The sequence below is a fragment of the Xyrauchen texanus genome, chromosome 5, assembly GCF_025860055.1.
Source record: "Xyrauchen texanus isolate HMW12.3.18 chromosome 5, RBS_HiC_50CHRs, whole genome shotgun sequence".
Classification (NCBI taxonomy): Eukaryota; Metazoa; Chordata; class Actinopteri; order Cypriniformes; family Catostomidae; genus Xyrauchen; species Xyrauchen texanus.
In genome coordinates, this window is record NC_068280.1 from 1,095,001 (window position 1) to 1,117,479 (window position 22,479).

At 37.1% G+C, this 22,479-nt stretch overlaps 2 protein-coding genes across 6 annotated transcripts in view; both read right to left on the reverse strand.

Moving 5' to 3' along the window:
* LOC127643878 (NACHT, LRR and PYD domains-containing protein 12-like) overlaps nucleotides 1-22,479 on the reverse strand; it is a 129,588-nt gene that overhangs the window by 2,755 nt on the left and 104,354 nt on the right. For 2 of the 5 annotated variants that reach the window (XM_052126807.1, XM_052126806.1), the window contains exons 2-6: nucleotides 5,614-7,551; nucleotides 4,810-4,983; nucleotides 4,432-4,605; nucleotides 3,582-3,755; nucleotides 332-505 (exon numbers count right to left, since the gene is read on the reverse strand). In XM_052126807.1, coding sequence (XP_051982767.1) covers nucleotides 332-505; nucleotides 3,582-3,755; nucleotides 4,432-4,605; nucleotides 4,810-4,983; nucleotides 5,614-7,376 — 2,459 coding nt within the window. In that variant the 5' untranslated portion in view covers nucleotides 7,377-7,551. Of the gene's footprint in view, nucleotides 1-331; nucleotides 506-3,581; nucleotides 3,756-4,431; nucleotides 4,606-4,809; nucleotides 4,984-5,613; nucleotides 7,552-10,071; nucleotides 10,272-11,093; nucleotides 11,286-22,479 lie in introns of those variants that run through there. The other 3 variants (XM_052126803.1, XM_052126805.1, XM_052126804.1) reach the window with 3 other exon arrangements.
* Nucleotides 13,895-21,398, reverse strand: LOC127643882 (protein NLRC3-like). Its single transcript, XM_052126813.1, is given in 9 exon segments — nucleotides 13,895-14,457; nucleotides 14,459-14,622; nucleotides 15,434-15,480; nucleotides 15,573-15,728; nucleotides 16,002-16,166; nucleotides 17,117-18,917; nucleotides 19,000-19,029; nucleotides 20,418-20,579; nucleotides 21,201-21,398. Coding segments are annotated over 8 exon segments (2,880 nt in total). The 5' UTR covers nucleotides 20,566-20,579; nucleotides 21,201-21,398; the 3' UTR covers nucleotides 13,895-14,088.

A 22,479-nucleotide genomic window follows, 5' to 3' on the forward strand; every position in this document is an offset into this window, starting at 1 on the left:
AGTGTACGATTATTTTTTCCACCTGAAACTGTTACTGTGTTTGCTCTGTATATCTCTGTGGCAGTGGGGACATGGTCAAGAGTCCGTTGGAAGAGCGAGAGATTGGATCGAGAGCCTTACTGTGAAGCTGATATATTATTGTGGAACTGATGTGTTTAAGAGACTACGTGCCTGTGAAGCTGATGAGTTATTGTGAAGCTGTAAGCCAGAGAAGTGGTTATTAAACATTCTCTACCTGTGCTTGAAGTAACCAGTTCCCGGTGTCCTTCTTTGTTACAATCTCACACACATACTGTACATTCAAAAGGATTACTTGATATACCCAACATACTTGAGTTTGTCCAGTGTGCTGTGTGTATCGTTGAGTCTCTCAGAGAGTAGTTTGACTCCTGATTCTCCTGGATAATTGTAGCTCAGATCCAGCTCTATCAGATGTGAAGGGTTTGAACTCAGAGCTGAGGTTACATAACTACAGCTGACCTTTGTCACCATACAACCAGATAATCTACAGAAACAAATCAAAAGTCTTGTGTAGCTGAACATTGGACAATCATCATAAAGTCTGGTCCACTTTGCCTCTTATTCTGGCCAAGAACTGCCCGCAAAAAATCCATCTGACTGAACTGTATAGCTTGTTTTGCTGTTACATACTGAAAGTGTTGGTAAATCTGAAGTCATGATACCATAGTAACAGAAAATGTTTTTAATTAATTTAAATTAAAATAATGGCACAGCAATCTCAGTCCATGAGTGGAGTGTAGTTATAAAGAAACTCACAACTAGGGCTGGACGATATGGACAAAATGTATATCAAGATAGATTTAGTGTTGTCAAAATATTCGGTACTTCGGTACCAAGTCGGTACTAAAAAAAACGTCTCGGTACCAAGTACCAATGGTACCGAGTACCCGGTCAAAGTTCGGCGATGCACGCGACGGCGCGTGAAGTTGAGTCCTCCTCATGAAAGCGCTGAGACATGGCGACCGCCGGCGCTGCTGTGGTGACTGCTCTTGGTGATAAGAAAGGAGGAAAGAGCCATGTGTGGAAATATTTCGGATTTGCGGCTGATGACGAGGGGAACATCATAGATCATCAAAACCAATTTGCAAACGATGTCATCGAAGTTTTCTCTCAAAAGCAGGAAACACATCAAACTTGATAAAACACCTTAAAGACCGACACCGGATCTAATGAAAGAGTTCAAGCAGGTAAGTTTCAAATTAATTTCAAATTTAGAGGTTCTGTTTTGAGTTATATACCATATTTTAATTTGAATGTCGGATTGAAATAAACACAATGTTAGCCGTGTAGTAAATCATTAGCATAACGTTACGTGGTGCAGCTAACGTAAATATAATGAGTGTTAGAATTAAGCTTCTTTATTAACTATTTAATGCTACTATACATTTTATTAGGGTTAAAAAAAAACAGGAGGACATGAAGGTTTTTTTTAAATGACCTTTTAATTTATAAAAATGTTTAAGTTTATAAATATAACACTGAGTGTTTATTCAGTCATGGCTTATTGTTGTGTTTTTTAGGTGTGTAATTTATTTTCATTTATTAGTTGTGGAAAAACTTGAAACACAATTTTAAATAAGTATAAAGAATGGCATTGTTTACCTTTATTAATAAAAATAGTGTGTTGTTCAATTAGCATGTTTTTGTGTTTTGCTTTGGTACCGAGAACCATGGATTTTTTCTTGTAAATTTAGTCTAAATTAAACTTTGGTTTGGTACCGAGAACCGTGGATTTTCACTGGTATCGGTACCAAATACTGAAATTTTGGTACCGTGACAACACTAGATAGATTTATTAATTTCAGTCGATACGATATAATTCCGAAATCAATATGAACAATATAAAAGCCTCAGAAAAACTGCCAAGAATGCCCACAACGGATGTCTGTACCTACAAACTTCTGAAAAATGTATTTGCCAAGTCTATGAAACCTCCTCCTATAAACTATATAATATTTAAGAAATAAAAACTGTACAAATAAATTAATGTTCACCTTTTATTTGCACTTAGCCTTCATACAAACAAGAAATGTCAAATAAACATAAAACTCTCACCTTTGTCAATATTAATATTTTTTACTTGATACTACAACATAGGCTTGCATATCTTTATAGATTGAAACAAAGGTTCTTCAGCTAGGATAAAGAATATTAAAGTGCTCAGAGTTGCTGAGAAAATAGAAAAAAGAGTGAGCAACAACAAAAACTTGCTGGGGCATTAAAAACACACTGTGTATTGTAAAAATATAATGATATATACTTAAAACAACTGTAAGTAGTAAAACAATACAAATGGGCCAAAAAATGCGTTTTAAGTTAAAGTTAAGTTTAAGTTAATTTTGAGGCCCCCCTCCCTTGCACCACAGTGGTTTGGTTCACTGCCTGTTTTCCCCCTTTACGTCACCTACACACGCAAGTCCGGTGGAGTTCGAATTGCTTCGATAATTGTGGAACTCTAGCAAGTAGGCTGGCAGTGGCAAGGCTATTTTATTAACTTTAAGCATCGGATGAAGTGATTATTTTCTCTTAAATATAGGTGATGCGGAGTCATTAATAAATTAGTCATGACAAAAAATTATGATAACCGATGTATTTTTTCATGAGTCCACAAAGTTAGCGATTATAACATTACCTAGCTTGTTTGTGTGAACTATATTAGCCTAATATTGTAGATCTACCATTGCTTTGGGTTTTGCTCAATATGATGTTACGTGGCAGATCAGTGGGATGGCTGCAGTTGAATATCTTAAGGTGGGTGCACACTGTACGATTTATACTAGTCCTTTAAGATTGTTGCTTGTCAGACTGTACGATATGAATGCATTGATATCGCCATGGCACACTGTGTGACATTATGTCAGACTGTACGATACACATCGTAGCTGACTGTGGTCTCAAGAGACCCCTCTGTCCCCGACGAAACCTAAAATATTATGGAGGACGAAAGATAATTGTAATATGACATTGTGGTGAAAGTAAGTCTTCTGTGTACACACATCCTATAGACGTACAATTTTGGCTCTATTATATGTGTCCCTTTCAAAAATTGCCATGTCACGCACATAGCTAATTGTGTTCTTCTATTTCTGGTCGGCTTGAATACAATGAACTGATGGCTGCACCTGAAATTTTCGAAATATCGGAAATGTGTTTAAAAATCATATCACCATTATTGAAAAAATTATATCGCTATACATATTGATATTGAATTATTGTCCAGCCCTACTCACAACTAAATCGATTTTCTCAGTCCATTGTAAATATTCAGTTTAGCTGAGTACGAAGAGGTCACTGCCAGAGAAAGCAACTTCCTATTGTTCAACGTTGCTACTTCAGGTGTCAAAGTTCATGCTATGTGCGGACAAGTTAACATCAAGAAAGATACTTAGTGCTTGGTTAAAAACACAGATTTAAAAAAAATATAAACCTATTCAGTTTTTACTAGGCAGACGTCTTCAAGTAGCACTGAATTAAAAGCGAAAACAGATAAAAATGGCAATACTACACTGGGAACTGCAGAGACATTCCAAGAAATGCCAAGAATTTGTGTTTTTGAATACCTCAGTATCTCTAGTTTACAGTGTGGACTCTTCAGTGCATCAGAGAGCAGCTTCACTCCTGAATCCTGCAGGTCATTGTTACTCAGATCCAAATCTCTCAGGAGGGACTTTGAAGATTGTAGAACTGAAGCCAAATTTTCACAACACTGACCGGTGAGATTACAAATGGGCAATCTGGATGGAATGTGAGAAACATGAGGGAATTACTAGCCGAGCTGTTACAAAAAAATACAGTATACTGTCATGATGCTAAAGAGTCTCACAAACATAGCTGTTAACTATAACTATAATTAACTATAATCTGTTAATTATAAAACTCCCAATAATAACCATACATTTTAATTGTAGAAAAAAATAAATGTTACCTAAATTTGCTTTTGTTGGAATTAAATGTAGTTGTTTTTTCTAAAATGCTCTCACTACATTCACTGAGAAAATGTATAATTTGTCTTTTCCCCTTATTTCAAATATAAGGCATGATTTATGATAAGAAACACCAAATATAAAATCTACACATTTGTATATTAAAAAAGTATATAAATTCCAAATTTGCTTAATAATATAGCACTTTATGGGTAGGCTTAGGGTTAGTAATGACAAATAACTATTGATACTTTGCAAGGCTGTAACCATATATCCAGGATTCGAGGTAATAATTTAAGACTTAGCTGTATGAAAAAATCTAGATTTTAGACGACTATTCTGAATATTTAGGGGATATGCATACTGGTGTACTTGGCCTGAAGTGGGGAAAATATAATTCAATCTCAGTAGTTCAGTAGGAGTAATCTTTTAAATGAAATAATAACCTGATAAACAATAAATAAATACATAAACATGAGACACAAACCTCAGTATCTCTAGTTTACAGTTTGGACTCTTCAGTGCATCAGAGAGCAGCTTCACTCCTGAATCTTGCAGGTCATTGTTACTCAGGTCCAACTCTCTCAGGACAGAGTTGGAAGATCGTAGAGCTGAAGCCAAACTTTCACAACATTGGCCAGTGAGTCTACAGCCTGCCAGTCTAAGCAGATACAAATATTTTAAGTCTATTCAGAGTTTGCTTACAACTTACTTTTAAAAGAACTTCATGCTCTCCAAAACATCCAACTCTTTAAAAATATTTGCCTCTGCCTCTTTAATTCCATTAAGAGCAGATGCTACATTTGGTGGTTTATTGCATCAGTATTTTGTTAAATAAGTATACAATTTATGGAAAATCATTCACCTCAGTATCTCTAGTTTACAGTTTGTACTTTTCAGTGCATCAGAGAGCAGCTTCACTCCGGAATCCTGCAGGTCATTATTACTAAGGTCCAGCTCTCTCAGGAGGGACTTTGATGATTGTAGAGATGAAGCCACAATTTCACAGTGCTGACCAGTGAGACAACAGCCAGTGAGCCTATAATTTCAGATGAAATATACAATACAATGAGGATACATTTGAACTGAATGGAAAACTGCTTTTCTTACTATTTACATAATAGACATTACCAGGCTGCGACCTGGCAATGCTTCATGACAAACTGAAATTCAAGTGTGCCCCAATTGTGAAAATCCAAAGTGTCCCTAAGGGTGCTTTAACACTTGGTTCGATTGCTTGGACCAAACCCGAGTTTGTTTCCTTCCCCTCCCCTATCTCCGCTGGTCTCTGTTCACATCATATAAATTGGGTCCAAACCATGGTCCGATTACATTATCAAAGCAAGTACAAGCGAAGCTGTTTACCACTGTTACTAGGTAACAAATCACAAATACATCAGCTTCGCTGTGTTATTAAAGAATTCATCCATTTGGATTTACCGCTATAACTTTACATGCACAGAATGACACTTACATTTGTCTCATTGAATGTGTCATGATTTGGAAATGTTAGCGTTTGTCTGCCGTGAGCCTGCGGATGTGTTGCAAGAGCAACAACATGGGTGCACGCCAGAAGTGCTAGTGTGAAAGCACCCTAAATTGTTTTACATAGGGGAACAATCTCTCCTCAACAAAAATGTTAGCCTAGAGCCCTAAATTAATCACTTACAGAGCATTTCTGCAATTCCTCACAGCTGGTATCAGTCTTCTTCTACCCTCCTCTGATGTGTTGTATTTCTTCAGGTCCAGCTCATCCAGCACCTCCTCTGACATCTGAAGCATGTAGGAGATTGCTGAACATTGAGCAGGAGAAAGTTTATTCTCTGAGTGTTTCTCTGATTTCACAAACTTCTGAATCTCTCTGTATAGAGTCTGATCTTTCATCTCCAGCAGACAGAGGAACAGATTGATGGATCTTTCAGTGGAGAGTCCACGTCCATCTTTGATTTTGTCTTTAATGTACTGTGAGGTTTTCTTGATGCACTCTGAGCTGTTCTCTGTGTGTGTCAGTAGATCCTGTAAGAGTCTCTGATTGGACTCCAGTGAGATTCCCAGCAGAAATCGAAGGAAAACATCCAGGCGTCCATTTTCACTCTCTACAGCTTTATCTACTGTTGATATTAACAGTTCAAACAAGTCATCATCATCATCAACAAAAGACTCATCAAGGAAAAATGTAAGTGCTTCAATATTCTTGGTGATATAACTATGAAACACAAAAAACGCAGCCAGAAACTCCTGAAAGCTGAGATGTATGAAGCTGTAGACTTTCCTCTGATGAATCACAGATTCCTCCTTAAAGATCTCAGTGCAGATCCCAAAATGCACTGAGGCATCAGTGACATCTATGCCGCTCTCTCTCAGGTCCTCCTCATAGAACATAACATTGCCCCTCATCAGCTGTTTGAAAGCAAGTTCAGCAAGTTTCACAATCACTTCTCTGTTGGACTGCAAGAGTTTCTCTGGATCTCTCTCTTCATACTTCTGATTCCTCATATTGATCTGAATGAGCAGGAAGTGAATGTACATTTCAGTCAGAGATTGAGGGATTTCTGCACTGTCATCTTGTTTAAGGATGTTTTGAAGCACAGTGGATGAGATCCAACAGAAGACTGGTATGTGGCACATAATGTGGAGGCTTCTTGCTTTTCTAATGTGTGAGATGATTCTGCTGGCTTGATGCTCATCACTGATTCTCTTCCTGAAATATTCCTCCTTCTGAGGGTCATTGAATCCCTGAATCTCTGTCACACGTTTGATGTATTTGTTGGGGATCTGATTGGCTGCTGCTGGTCTGGAGGTAATCCAGATGAGAGCAGAGGGAAGCAGATCTCCTTTGATGAGGTTTGACATCAGCACACCCATTGATGAAGTCTCAGTCACATCAGGAACTTTCTCATGGTCTGAAAACATCAGTGGAATTCTGCTTTCATCCAGACCGTCAAAGATGAACACAACTTTACACTCATAATAAATCTTTGGGTCCAGATCATGAAGTTCAGGATGAAAGTCCAGCAGAAGTTTGTGAAGACTGTACTGCTCATCTTTAATCAAGTTCAGCTCTCGAAATAGAAACACAAACATAAAATCTACATCCGGATTGGCTTTTCCCTCGGCCCAGTCCAGAATGAACTTCTGCACAGAGACTGTTTTCCCAATTCCAGCGATGCCTTTAGTAAGAACAGTCTTTATTTGGTCTTTTCTCTTCTCCTCACATCCTGGTTCAGGTTTAAAGATGTCATTGCAGTAGATTGGAGTGTCTTGATGGTGTTGAGATCTGGGTGTTTTCTCCATGTGTAAAACCTCATGTTCTTCATTCACCCCTTCACTCTCTCCCTCTGTGATGTAGAGCTGTGTGTAAATCCTGTTCAGGAAGGTTTGATTTTCTTGTAGTTTGATTCCCTCAAATAAGCTCTCAGACTTGTTCTTCATGCTGGTTTTGTGTTGGTCTTTAACTCTCTGCAGGACATTATCTAATGGTTGGTGAGAATCCTGTTGCTGGTCTCCAGTTTCCTCCAGCCGGGCTGATTTTGTGTAGAAGTGAGCAGAACTGCATTCTCCATGTTGTGATGCACCGTTCTGGTCCCAGCAGCAGCTTATATGCTGTCTGCAGAAAAAGTGTACACAAGTGACAGAGACTAGATCTTTCTGAACCTGATCACAAACTCCATATCTGGCCTGAAAATGAATCAAACCATCCCTCTTCACACAGAGGGATGATGCAGAGACATGAAGAAGAAATTAGTGGCCCTGTTTTCCACTGCTTGTTTCGAATGACCCTCATGGCCGGGTGCCAATATCAGATAAGCACATGTTCTTAAAACCTGCTGGTCTCAAAACAGGAACTGTTAATGGGTAAGAGGGTTGGTATAAGTGGTATAATGTCTGCACCAAGAAAGGTTTTCAGAACTCAGTCTGGCAACACTTACACATATAGTCACAAATAGAGCTGCAACTAATGATTCTTTTGATAATTTACTAATCTAATGATTATTAGAACGATTATTCAACTATTCGGGTGACTATTGTAACGATTAATCATGAGTTTTTAAAATGACTATTCAGCTTGTGCCTCGACTTGAAAGGTTGACATATAGTCCTCCAATAAAAAAAATTATTCTGCAGTATAGCTTCTAATGTAAATAGGAGTTTTGGATATCTATATTGGAAAACATACCAAAAACACATCAAAAACCTTTAAAATGTTCTTTTTTTTTGCAATGTATAATGGTCTAGACTACACTCTCTCACCTTTTTGTTAACTTTGGTCCATCTTTACTTACAAAAAAAACAAACTCTTCTTAATTGTGCTGCGTATCACCGATTTTCATTACGATAAGATACACACCTTCCGTGACACATTTATATAAAGATTCACTACATCACGGGCCATCATGTTATAATCTAGCTGCAGCAAGCGTGTGTGAGGGATGAGCGTCTCCATGCGAGATGGTGTATCAGCCGGGAGAAGTTTGGCACACTCTTGCTAGAAGCGTCTCTGACCGCACAGAGAAACGAGAGTTTGAGTGTTTTTACACAACCCGCTTCCTTATTATTTGAATTTAAATAAAGGATGCATTAAAGATATCACGCCGGGTGTTTCCTATGTAGATGCTCTGACAGGCAAGTTTTGCTTCAGCAGAACGCCATGTATGGCTCCGATTTTTTCACGTCAGGACGGCACTGCTTCTGTATTTACTTATTTTGTATTTTTGTATCATTATTTCTTACGTACTATGTGATCTACTTCACCTTTAAGGCTGTTTCGAAAGTTTGGAGTTTGTCTGGACTTTAAGATGTATTTTCTTCCTCTCCTTAATCAGGTGCAAGCTAAAGTGCTGAAAGTGCATAATCATTAGCATTTCAAATGATCTCATGTTGCATTAAATGAGATTAAACGACTATTCGACAATAAAAATGTAAATTTTTGTCGCCAATTTTTATTAACGTTGACTAATCGTTTCAGCCCTAGTCACAAAATGACTTTGGATGTTAAAAATACATTCCTAAAACTAGAAGTATGACTCATAAAGACCGTGGTGTGGCATGTTTGTGGGCAGATTATGTAGTAATGCAGTTAATAAGGCATCAGCATGTACTGCTGTGCCCCTGGTTGATAAGATATATGAAAATAATGAAAATTTGAACTTCATTACTCAAATAAATTTAGAATTTTTGAAAATATTACAGAAAATATCTAAATTTGCATGCTTTAGATTTCTGTAAGTGGTTATTTTTAGTTGGAGGTTGAACGATATAGTGGTTTTACCAATTAATCTGAGCCAATAGATGCTTTTTGGACCAATTGGACCTATGGCAGAAATCACCACTAATAGCTTTTTTGTTTGTTTGTGCATATAGAGATAGAAGTTATTTATAATAAGAGTAAATCGCTCCCCTATTTAAGAGGGCATAGAGCATCCCACAAACACCCTACACCAATACCTACCCCTAAACCTAACCTTCCCATACAAAATTAACCCTAGTTTTACTACAGTAACCATAGTATCACCATAGTTACCACAAAATTAAAAAAATTAGTAACACTATATTATTGTAGTAGCACCATGGTTAAGTTAAAGCTATATTTTCCGTCAAAAAAAAATATTACACTGAAGCCATGGTTAACTTTTGTATGTGTCAGTCTAGCAATACAATTTAAACACGGCTGATGCCGAGCCGAAGGAGAAAGCCATTCCCCCTCTCATCCGGACAAGGAAGGGGATGAGTGCGATTGACTTTATAATTAATATTTCCTTGTGATTCTAATAAGTAGTAAAGGAAACATTAAGAGTGGAGACAGGAAACAGGATGGAAAAAAGTGTGACAAAAGTTGAACTCGAACCCAGGCTGGAAAATCACATTCACATCGCAAAATTTGGGGAAATGCTGTAACAAATGCTTTTATGTAGAAATCCAAAGCTTCATATGAAGCAACTACTTATACACTATTTGTTAGATTCAAATAATTTTGTTCGGTTTACACAAAATAATAAATTGACTCCTACTGAACCATCTTTCTTCGAGCTACTTATTTGTTTTGGGAAAGTTGGATTTTTTTTACAGTGGGGTCTCGGAGAGTGCTAGAATCTAACGTCCATAAGTTATGTACCATAACTAGACTCACTTGGGGTCGAAGGTCACCATACGATCAGAAAATGTAAGGGGTTCACACATGGAATGGTTACGCTTCATTGACACGCAGCTGAGTTCTGGAGATACTGCTTTCTTGATCTGGTACTGAGCAGAAGCCCCTTTTTCTTTCCTCTCATAAAGACTGATGTTGGAGGCAGTGTACCCGCCATCTCTCTCCATAATTCACTAGGCCTGTTTTTAAAAACATAAATTAGAGCATATGGACACACAGCTGGATTTGGAAGTACACATTCTGATTTAAATGAAGAGATAACAAGTTCACAAACCCAGTTTGCAACCCACGTTACTTCTAAAATGTGATATTTCTGACTAAAACATGATAAAAAAAATAAATGCAGTGTGGGAATTGATTTTATCCATCAGGAATGAATTGGATCATGACATTTAGGCATTACAGGTGGTTGAAATCAGTTTTGCTCTTGTTTCGCCCATGCTGTCATTGACGTCAGCAGAAAGTTGTTCCACAGGAAAAGCAAGATATTATACTTTTGTTACAGATTACAAAGACAATTTTTGGGAGGACTAGGTACCATAAAAATTGTTTACTTGCAATGAACATACTGGTAAAATACACTTTTTCCTTTTGCATGGCCCTAAACATCAACTACTCATCTACTGGAAATGTTATGTTGTTGCTTATATGTAAATATCTCCAAGTGATTGTACCATTATTATTATTTGTACATTTGAATTAAAAGGTCACGACAGTGATAACCAATATTAATGTTTAATATCCACCTGTAAGAAAAAAATGTGCAGACAAAGAAAACTTTAATCCATATTTAAAATTACCATTCAAAGCTAAAAGTCCAACCACTGATTTTGAAATTATACACATATGAAACTATAGTGTATAATCTTTACTAAGAGTGTGTGGATTGAATCCGATCACAACTGCCTATCTGTAGTCTGAAATGAGGTTTTAAAAAGGCGCATGCCATTGTCCAATTTCAGACAGAAACAATACGTTACCGCCTGTTTCATTGAACTTACCGTGAAATGTGACAGCAGCAAAACCTCCGCCTGGCTGATCGTGTTTGGCGTCGAGAGACACAGATGTGAACAAAGTGAGGTGACTTCTGACTTCGTCTTGATGTAGGCTATAAAGATAACGTTTAATGTACAGGGTGTAAACGTTAATGAAAACATATACTTACTGACAGATATATGAATGTCTATTATCCCCTTCCTAGCTACAGCCTGACTCAAATCTCCCTCTAGTGGCGCAGATCCTCATCAGTCTCAGGTGAGTCTCAGAGCAGTTGTGCAGTTTACAGCTGTTATTCACATGATCACATTCCTCACATTTACAGTGCATTAAGAGAGTATTCAGATGCCTTCACTTTTTTAAGTTGCAGTCTTATGCTAAAATAATTTAAATTATATTTTCCCCCACATCAATATAGACTCCAAACCCCATAATGTCAAAGCAAAAACCAGATTTTTTTACATTTTTGCAAATGTTATTAAAAATAAAAAAACTGAAATATCACATTAACATAAGTCGTCATTCACTCATAAAACCATTCACTCATTAAAAATTCATAAATAATAATAATAATTATGATATATATTCTTGTTGCACTCATCTGTCTTGGATTCTACTATTCTGATGCTGGTGAAACTTTGTAATGCAGCTCTTTTTGTACCAGTGTCTGATGATTCGCTTATGATGTATATTCCTCTTTTGTAAGTCACTTTGGATAAAAGCGTCTGCCAAATGAATAAATGTAAGTAGTGTTGTCATGGTACCAAACTTTCTGTAGTCTGTACTGATACCATTGAAAATTTCACCAATTTTGATACCACAGCACAAATATGATAATATATGTTTATCATTATTGTTTAGTGAATTTTAATAATATTTATTATTATAACTCCCCAATTTTGGAATGCCCAATTCCCACTACTTAGTAGGTCCTTGTGGTGGCGCGGTTACTCTCCTCAATCCGGGTGGTGGAGGACGAGTCTCAGTTGCCTCCAATTCTGAGACCATCAATCGGCGCATCTGATCACGTGACTCGTTGTGCATTACACCGCGGAGACTCACAGCATGTGGAGACTCATGCTACTCTCCACGATCCACACACAACTCACCACACGCCCCATTGAGAGAACCACTAATCACCACCACAAGGAGGTTACCCCATGTGACTGTACCCTCCCTAGCAACCGGGCCAATTTGGTTGCTAAGGAGACCTGACTGGAGTCAACATGCCCAGGATTCGAACTCACGACTCCAGGGGTGACAGTCGGCATCAATACTCGCTGAGCTACTCAGGCCCCCTTTAATAATTATTTTTAATAATTATAGTTTAATAATAATTATTATTTCCCAGAACATGTTTTAAAGTTTACGCAACTCAATTGAGTATTGAGTTTAATTTAATTTAATCATCAAAAAGGTGTCTCATTTTGAATTTAAATAAATTAATTCGTATGAAAACGTTTTAACATATCATTGCAATTTTTTTGCCAAACTTTTATTCTACAGCTGTCTTGCTTATAATATATTGCTTAATTAATGTTATTATTATTACAGTGAATATTACATTTTACTATCCAGTTGTTTTCAGTTCTCTATTTAATTTCTTCAATTTCAAGCATCTAGCTTTTATTTTGAATCATGCTTTTATTATGACGAGTATTTTTTGCAGAATCTTCAATATCCGGAGAAACAGTCTGAACACAGAGACTATTATGTTACATCTGAAATCTCATCTCATCTCTTCACACTGTCCTTTGTGTCTGACAAACGAAATGTATACACAGTTTTGAAGTTTTTGTATTTTAAACTACAGGTGTTTGTGTATGTGGACATTTTGAAATGTTGTTTTAAATGATTTATAAATAAAGTTGAGTTGATATTAAAGCACAAATGCTGTGATTTAATTATATAAATCTATAGTTTAGTGTGGTTATAAGTATATAAGGTCTCACAGCTGAAAATGCATATCAGAACAAAAACCAAGCTATGAGGTCAAAAGAACTGCCTGCAGAGATCAGAGACAGGGTTGTGTCAAGGCACAGATCTGGGGAAGGATACAAAATTGTTTTGGCTGCATTGAAGGTTACCAAGAGCACAGTGGCCTCCACATTTCTTAAATGTAAAAAGTTTGGAACAACTAGGACTCTTCCTAGAGCTGGCCACCTGGCCAAACTGAGCAATCGGGGGAGAAGGGTCTTGGTAAGAGAGGAGACCAAGAACCTGATGTTCAATCTGGTTGAGCTCCAGAGATCATGGGAGAGATGGGAGAAACTTGCAGAAGGACAACCATCACTGCAACACTCCACCAATCTGGAATTTATGACAGAGTAGTAAGACAGAAGCCTCCTCAGTGCAAGAAACATAAAAATGCACCTAAAGGACTCTTCTGGTCTGATGAAATGAAGATTGAACTGTTTTGCCTCAATTCCATGCATCATGTCTGGAGGAAACTAGGCACCACTCATCACTTGTGCAATTCATCCCAACGGTGAAGCATGGGGGTGTTTTTCACCGGCAGGGACTGGGGGACTTGTCAGGGTTGAAAGAAAGCTGAACACAGCAAAACAGAGATATCCTTCCAAAAGGACAATGACCCTAAGCACACAGCCAAGACAACGCAAGAGTGACTTAGAGACAACTCTGTGAATGTCGTTGATTGGTCCAGCCAGAGCCCGGACTTGAACCCAATCAAACATCTCTGGAGAGACCTGAAAATGGCTGTCCATTCACTACATGAGATTAGATTATCTTGTCATAAACAAATAAATGTACCTGAATATTTAAATGTAATTTGCAATGTCCTTTATAAACAATGAGACAAACAAAAGTAATTAAAGTTAACACATGTAAAAAACAAAAATACTGGCATCATTAAATGAAAGAGACATGTACACTGTATAGAAAGAAAGAAACAAGAAAATAAACAGGGGGATGGAATAATGTTGTATAATCAAGTCTCTGTATGTCAGTGTATCATCAGTTTTTGAAAACTGATGGCCACTAAATACTGCGCAAAGACACTGTTGAATCTATAACTAAAAATCCAGCAAAGAGGGGTTCAGTGAATGTGGTGTTGAATGTGTGTAAGTGTGTGAGTGTGTGTGTGTCAGAGACGCTGTAGAAGGACAGAGTGCCGGCCGACCAGTCCAGATACACTCCTATTACGTAAGAACAAGGCCCTGTGGCTGGTATAACAACTTTGTTCTTATTATGCCGGGCAACGTACTTGTCCTTAGTGCAGTCAAGACTCCAGGATTTTGCATTTTGTCCAAACCAGCACTCATCTTTTCTGCCCTTCCTGCTAATGCCTTTGTATGAAACTCCTACATGAGCTCCGATCTCGCTCCATTCAGCCTCCCAGTAATAGCGCTCCAGTCAGACCCTCTCTACACAGAACCTGTGACCACTGGTCAAACCTCTCTGGGTGATCAGGACTCTGATGCTTCTCCTTTAACCATGTTACCTTCCTGTTATCCTCAGACACTTGAAGATCTGTGTGTGCTGTGTCTGGATCTAATGTAAGATTACAGGAATCTGGTGACAGAGAAAGAACAAATATTATACAGTAAACACACAGAGACTTCTTATTGTACAAATGCTCTGGCGATCTGAAACTTAATGTGCAAGGGCAGTAGGACTATAGGTCTCTGTGTTTTTCAGCCTTTTGATGCTAGTCGATATACATCGCAATATTTATTATTTATAATGGTTTTGAAATGGATTAGGTTTTATTTTTTTTTCCAAATCAGAGGAAACGTAATTTTGACCAAAAAGCCATTGCTGCCAAGTAGATTCAAAATGTTAAATCCAAGTTTTTCATGAAATGAACAGAAAGAACAAGAATATTTAATAATTTTCTTTTGTATGATTGTAACTAGTGATTGACTGATATGGCTTTTGTATTGTTCACTGCTAAACCTAGAGAGTACGGTGGCTGATATAATGCCGATATGTATGATATCTCACAATTTATTGATTGTGTACATAATGTACATAAAATTGCAAAAAATTACATGAACCTTTATTTAGCATTTAGCACCATAGTATATGAACCGATAAAAACAATAAATATAATTACCAGCAAATTTCTCAATGAAAACGTTTTATAAGTAAAATCCTACATAGTGACTTCCGTGAACATTTTTGAGTGATGATGCAAGTGAATCGTTAAACCAATTCATTTAAACAGACACTTCGAAAGAACTGATTCACGGAAATGAATCAAACTTCCCTTCTCTATCAGTGTTTGCTACTAAGGTTTAAACCAGAGATGCGATTAAAATATATTGCCTAGTCCTAATGAGCAGGTATTTCTTTAGTGTGTGTGTGTGTGTGTTTGGTTTACATTTCCGTAGACCTGGTTTGATCCTAATATCTCCACCGTGGTCCAAACTGACACAGAAATATACACATACATTAATTATTAACAACACTGGCTTAATAATGGATTGTTAAATGTACACATGTATAGAGATTTAGCATACTTAATTGTCTCAAGGTTTAAGTTTCTCAAAAGTCTCTCTCCTGAGTCTTCTGGATGATTGTAGCTCAGATCCAGCTCTTTAAGGTGTGAATGGTTTGAACTCAGAGCTGAAGCCAGGTAAGAACACCCTTCTTTTGTTACCATACAGCCAGAAAGCCTACGAAAAATCCACAATAATGTGTTTATATCCTCTTTTATTTAGGACAATCAAGAGCATCAAAACAAGTATGATTGTTTAGCTTTGTGTGAAATCCTTGATGTATATAAATGATTTTTATCAGCATATTTTAGTAAAATATATTTCACTCATTACAGCCAATTATAATGTGTAGAGCCCATATAGACTTTGTTTTTAAACACATAGTATTCCTCATTTAAATTGAAGCAGTTATCTCCTTTTTCACTCAAAAAAGTAAGTGAATTTACACACCTCAAAGTTACAAGTTTAGAGATCTTCAGTCCATGAGAGAGTAGCTTCACTCCTGAGTCCTGCAAGTCATTGTTACTTAGGTCCAGCTCTGTCAGCAGGTAGTTTGAGCTGAGAACAGAAGCTAGACTTGAACAGCTGTCCTTAGTGATTTTACAGTTGTTTAGCCTGGAACAGAAAATCAGACAAAGGTACAAGACTGTGTACTTAAATTCTTTAATGAGGGAATTAAATACAATCCCATGAAGCATTGCAAATGATGCAATCAAATGAAAAACTGTAGAAAAATATGAAATATTGATTTAAAGTTGTTGATTTAAGTATAGACGCAATACAATGAAACTTTGTTGCAAAACAGGGACACTGACTTGATTGTGTCATTAACAGTGCATCACATTTTGTTACCAGCTCTCATTGAAAATGAATGGTCTCTGGTCACTTTGTGGCTGCGAGTCACTGACCATGTGAATGCGACTTCAGTTTTGCTTGATACTAGTGACAGCACAACATAAGGATAAACATGTTCTTGCATTCAAACAGCTGGATGAAGCGCAATTCTGAATGCAGGGATCTTAAAACGTGTTTTTCTAAGTTTCAAACTACATTTAACTTGACAAAGTGACCTAAAAAGGCTGTATTGATGACACAATAAAAGTGAGACGCTCCAAAAGCATACATCTGACACATGTACATTGACAAAGCCCTTGTAATAAATCTATCTCAAACAGATTGACAAATTAAATTGCAAAATGGATTGCTGTGGACTGTAGGCCAGTAAGAGACATGTTGAATAATATGGAATTAAACAATATATTGCTTTCTAAAGCCACTTTTTGTATTGTCTTATCAATGCTTTACTCATCTGCCACAATAATATAATGCATTTTAAATATTTGAATTATTTCATTAAATATTAAATAATTGTTATTTGGGGGCTTTCTTTGCAAATATTTATATATACAATTTATTCAATTAAATATTTTAATCAACTGACAGCCCTATTAATCAATAATTGTGTTTGTTCCTGTTTTCTTAATGTCTAGCTATGCATATAGAGATGGCTATCTTGTATAAAAAAAAACACTCAGTTTGCTTGCAAACAAAATTGTTCTCCTTACAGAGCTCTTCTTGTGTTTTTGATCACTGGCAGTAGTCTCATTAGTGCTTCATCTGTTCTTCTGTACTTCTGCAGCTCAAAAGTCTCTTGAGTCTCTTCTGACATCAGCAGCACAAACACCAGAGCTGACCACTGAACAGATGAGAGAGTCTGTGATGAAAGACTTCCTGAGCTCAGATACTTCTGGATTTCCTCCATGAGAGAGTCATCTTTCAGTTCACTCAAACAGTAGAACAGATTCATGGTCCTCTCTGCTGATTCTGCCACACGTATTTTCTTTTTAATATATTCCGCAGTGTCTCTCGTGCTTTCTTCTTCAATCTTTAGTGTTGGCAGCAGTTCCTTCAGATCATCCTGATTGGACTCCAGTGAGAGGCCCAGTAGGAACCTGAGGAATAGGTCCAGGTGTCCATTTTTGCTCTGTAAGGCGTTTTTAACTGCAGCCTTATGAAGGTAAAATGATGAGTTTTTGAAAAACCATTTGCATTTTTCTTTCAGAGTTTGAGAGAATGGATTCCTCTTTTCAAATTTGTATAGACAAAACAAATAGAGAGCAGCAAGGAATTCCTGGACACTGAGGTGCACAAAGCTGTAGACCATTCGCTCTGACGAGCCCTTTTCCTCCTTAAAGATCTGAGTGCATAACCCAGAGTATACTGACCCTTCACTGACATCCAGTCCACATTCCTCAAGATCTTCTTTGTAGAAGATCAGATTACCCTTTTCAAGTTGACTGAATGCCAATGAGCCAAGCCTCAAAATGATGTGCTGAAAGTCAACATTTTTATGAGATGCTTCCCAGTATTTCTTCTTCATCTGGAGCATCTGACGAAGTAGAAAGTTTGTGTACATCCCTGTGAGAGTTGTGGGTGTTTTGTCGTGGTTTTCTTGAGCCAGCAGAGGCTGAAGCACGGTGACAGAGATCCAGCAGAAGACAGGAATGTGGCACATGATGTAGAGGCTCCTGGATTTCCTGATGTGAGAGATAATTTTTTCTGACACAGGTTTGCTGTTATTCTTGAAGTATTGCTCTTTTTGTTCATTGTTGAATCCTCGTACCTCTGTCACCTGATCGATGTAGTCTCGGGGTATTTGACTAGCTGCGGCCGGTCTAGAAGTGATCCAGATGAGGGCAGAGGGAAGCAGACTTCTGCTGATCAGGTTTGTAACTATCTTACTTACTGTTGTTTTTTCATGAATATCAGCAACACTCTCACTCTCATCAAAGCTCAAATGGAAGCGACATTCATCCAGCCCATCAAAAATGAACAAGACCTTACCTTCATCTTCCGGAAGAGACTGCAGTTTGGTTGAACTAAAGAAGTTTTTGTGAAGCAGTTCCATAAGAATGCAGTCTTTTTTAATCAAATTCAGCTCACGGAATGGGAGTGGAAAAATAAAGACTATATCCTCATTTTCCCTTCCTTCAGCCCAGTCAAGGATGAATTTATTAACAGAGATAGTTTTGCCCACACCTGCGATCCCCATTGTCAGCACTTTTCTGTTCCTTCGATCTGTATCACACTGGACTTTAAAAATGTCGTTGCATCTGATTGGCATATCCTCAACAGCAGGTCGGTTGAGAATTGATTCGATATGTCTCACCTCGTGCTCGTTCACCACTCCCCCAGTCTCATTCTCCACCACGTAGAGATCTGTATAAATGTCATTCAGATATTTTCGATGGCCGGTCAGTGAATTACCATCCAATATCCGCTCATAGTCCAGTTTTAAGATATTCTTCAGTCTTCTGGAGACATTTGTGTAATCATGATGTTTAGCTGTGTCTTTTACAGGAACATCTATGCAAAAAAGAAAACAAAATGAGACTCTGAAACATGATTAATTTGTCAAAATTCTCATTTAAAGAATTAAATTGCTCACCTTCAGGTGTTGTAATAGCATGAGCTGTTCCTGAGAGACAGAAAAAGAGAGGAAGGTAAGAATTCTTTTATCAACACAAAGTCTACTAGACATATAGCTTGTAATGCCATTTTAATCTGATAAAGTATACATGAAACTGCAATTGCATCCCATTTTACTTCCATAATCGGATGTATTTCAGAGTGGAACAGGATATTCTATTAGATTATTTGTAGGGTGGTACTAAATTAATTGGATCGTGAAAAGTGGGAGTTACATATCAGAATGCAGCCATGTGGTTGGAGGGAAAGGGTTCAAAAATAAAAAGGCTTGGTGATGTCTGCCAAAAAGGAAAGTCCTTTCAGAGGCAACGTGAGTTATTACATTTAAATCAAACATTCCGAAGATAATCTTTTTTTCTTCTTTAGAATAATGTGCACTGCTATATCTTGCACATGAAAACCACAGCAGTGTATTAAGAAAGTAAATTGGACAGGCTGATCTCATGAATATTGCACGACTGTGGCAACATTTCTGCAAAATTATCTTGTTCGGTTCTTTACACATATCTTGTCAGTGCAGAGGTGAAATGTCCACCGAGTGGCGCTAAAAGCGATTTAAATGGTCTCCCAAACATATGAGGTTTTTGAGGTTAATTCTGTATCGAGTTTAAAATCAACAAAACAACCTCCTTTACCTAACCATATAACCTAAACATCACAGTGGCAAAAAAGATAATTTGAGATGAAAAACAAAATCACATCATTTTGGGGTGCTTCTATGGCACTTTGGGCTCATGTGTCAACTTGCGTGCTCTTCAGGAACCGTATTCCGCTCCTTTACATCACAAGTGCAACGCTCTATCAGTTGAGCAACCGAGCAATCTGATCACACTCTAACAACCTTGTAAATGTAGTTGGTTATGTGATGCAAACAATAAAGTCATGCGCAATAGTAAAAGGAGTGGTGGTGGCGTAGTGGGCTAATGGACACAACTGTTAATCAGAAGGTTGCTGGTTCGATCCCCACAGTCACCACCATTGTGTGCTTGAGTAAGACACTTCACTCCAGGTTGCTCCGGGGGGATTGTCCCTGTAATAAGTGCACTGTAAGTCACTTTGGATAAAAGCGTCTGCCAAATGCATAAATGTAAATGTAAATGTAAAAGTGTCTAGATGTCAAAAGATAGGTAATAGGTATAGTAATGTGTTTACTGTATATGAGATCGGGTTGAAAAAGGGACATTTTTGATTTCATACACAACATATGCACACTCCTAAACATCTGCTTACATAGCCGGAATGGCTATTCAGGTTTTTTTTATTTATTTAAATTATATTATTTAATAAAAAAAGCATGCCAAAATTGACAGACCAGAAAATATTTGAACAATCTTAATTTTTCAGCCCAAGAAAATCAGATAAAAGAAGTTCAGGTACCTCCATGCTTTGAGTCAGCGGTGAAGTAAACTGGACCATTAAATGTGTTTGCTGTGAGCACAGGAGCATGAACAGAACTCTGAGCTGTGATGGTGTTGTGGACTGATACTGGACTGGATGAGGTAGCCATTTTCTCATTAAGTAGCATTCATGATATCACTCCTAATGATTAATTTATCCATGTTAGTTATAAATTGGTACAATATAAAAACGAATTCTATAGTACTAAAATTCTTCATAATACAGTAATTTAATGGGTTTGTCCACAGTGAAATCACAGTGAGAGACTGTAAAATTGCTTTTAAACAACTAAAATACAATTATGAAATGTATTTGAAAATACAGGATTTCTGAAGACAACTGCACAAATACATATTATGTTGCAATTTACTAAATACAATAAAAGGCATACTGTATAAACCAATGGCTGATTACCAGAGAAACTGATGACAATAACAGTACTTTTACAATAAGTGGTTGGCAGTACTTTACTGTAATTACTTTGAATAACAGTATCTGCCTGTATTTCATGACAATTCATTAAAAGTCATTTGAGCTCTACTAAAAGCGTGAATATATATAAAGTTCTGGCAGTATAGGTGCATCCAACACATATTTATTTATTTTAAACAGCACGTTGCTAAAACATGTTATGTGTTATGCATCTACATTTCAATGACCATATCTTGTCTTTATGTGACACATGTTAAAGAAACACTGTATTTCATTATCTACAGTTATGTTCGAGCCTACGAGTTTATAATGCACAAATGTCCACTTAACTGTGCAGGATTGTTCCGAGTCTTCAGATATAAGACGGAATGGATGGCAACCATGATCTTTAGAAAGAAAACGGAGAACTCAACTAAATGTGTTCTTCCAATGGCTAAACAATTACAGTTTTGACAGGTACAATGTCTGGTGTAAAAACTATACAGATGAAAGTCAAACTACCGTTAGTCTACCGTCGACGTCAACGCGCGCTTCCGCTCGGTCTGACAGATGTCCCGTCACGTGGGCGAGGCACAGTTGCTTGCAAGTTCGATATCGCGGTGGTGTTTAAGGGACCGTGTAAAAACTCCACACACATCGTCAAAACGTCACAGGCGTCTGAACATTCATTCAAAAAGTTTGTAGTAAGGTTCTGGAGAGTAGCAGCAACAGTTTGACTGGTAATATGTACATTGTGCAGTAATGTTGACCTGCAACAGGCTGATGTTATAGATGATGTTGATATTATAGAGGTGATGCTGTAGATGTAGATGCTGTTGTTTGCCAGGCATTAGGGGAAAATGAACATTCAAAATCATGATTTCATCTTGGTGAAAGCTAGTGACATTTTGAAAAGTATATTTTAAAACCCTCCATGAACATTCAAGTTTATGGCATACGGTGAGTGTTCATGATGCAAATAAAAAAAAGTAAAAATAAGCATTTGAATCAATGTACTTATTAAATTTCAAATGTTGCCAGGATTGAACAGTGAATTTTGTACACAGTAAAATAACAGCACAGCCTTCCTTCCAGTCAGTCAGTTGTGTTAAAGTAAAACACATGCTGTTGCACTGTGCTACTTGGAAGACAAAATGTCAGACTGAATGTGTGTTCATACCTTGCAAATGGCAGTATACTGTATGTGGCAATAGTGATCCATTATAAAACATTAAAGCAAAAACAGTGAAGAATATTTCAGCAAAAATTAAGTGTTTGATGTTTTTGATGAATTTACAGCATAACTCAAGTTGTTAATAAGACACACATAAATTAACAATCAGGCATACAAAAAGCAACAATTAGCAAACATATATTTTAGTTACTAATAGTTCACTATTAACTGCAACTCTTCCATGAGATCATTATATGCAATGTCTAAAGGTTGATTTTGAGGCAATTTGATATATCTCATATATTTTTAAAATGTTGTAAATTTATGTAACTAATGAATATCCTGGAAATTATCAAATTTATTTTGAAACAAAAATACTAATTTGTAATTTTCAATTTTGTTCAAGGTGATTATATCAAAAACATTTAAATAACTGTCCAATAAGTGAAAGGATTG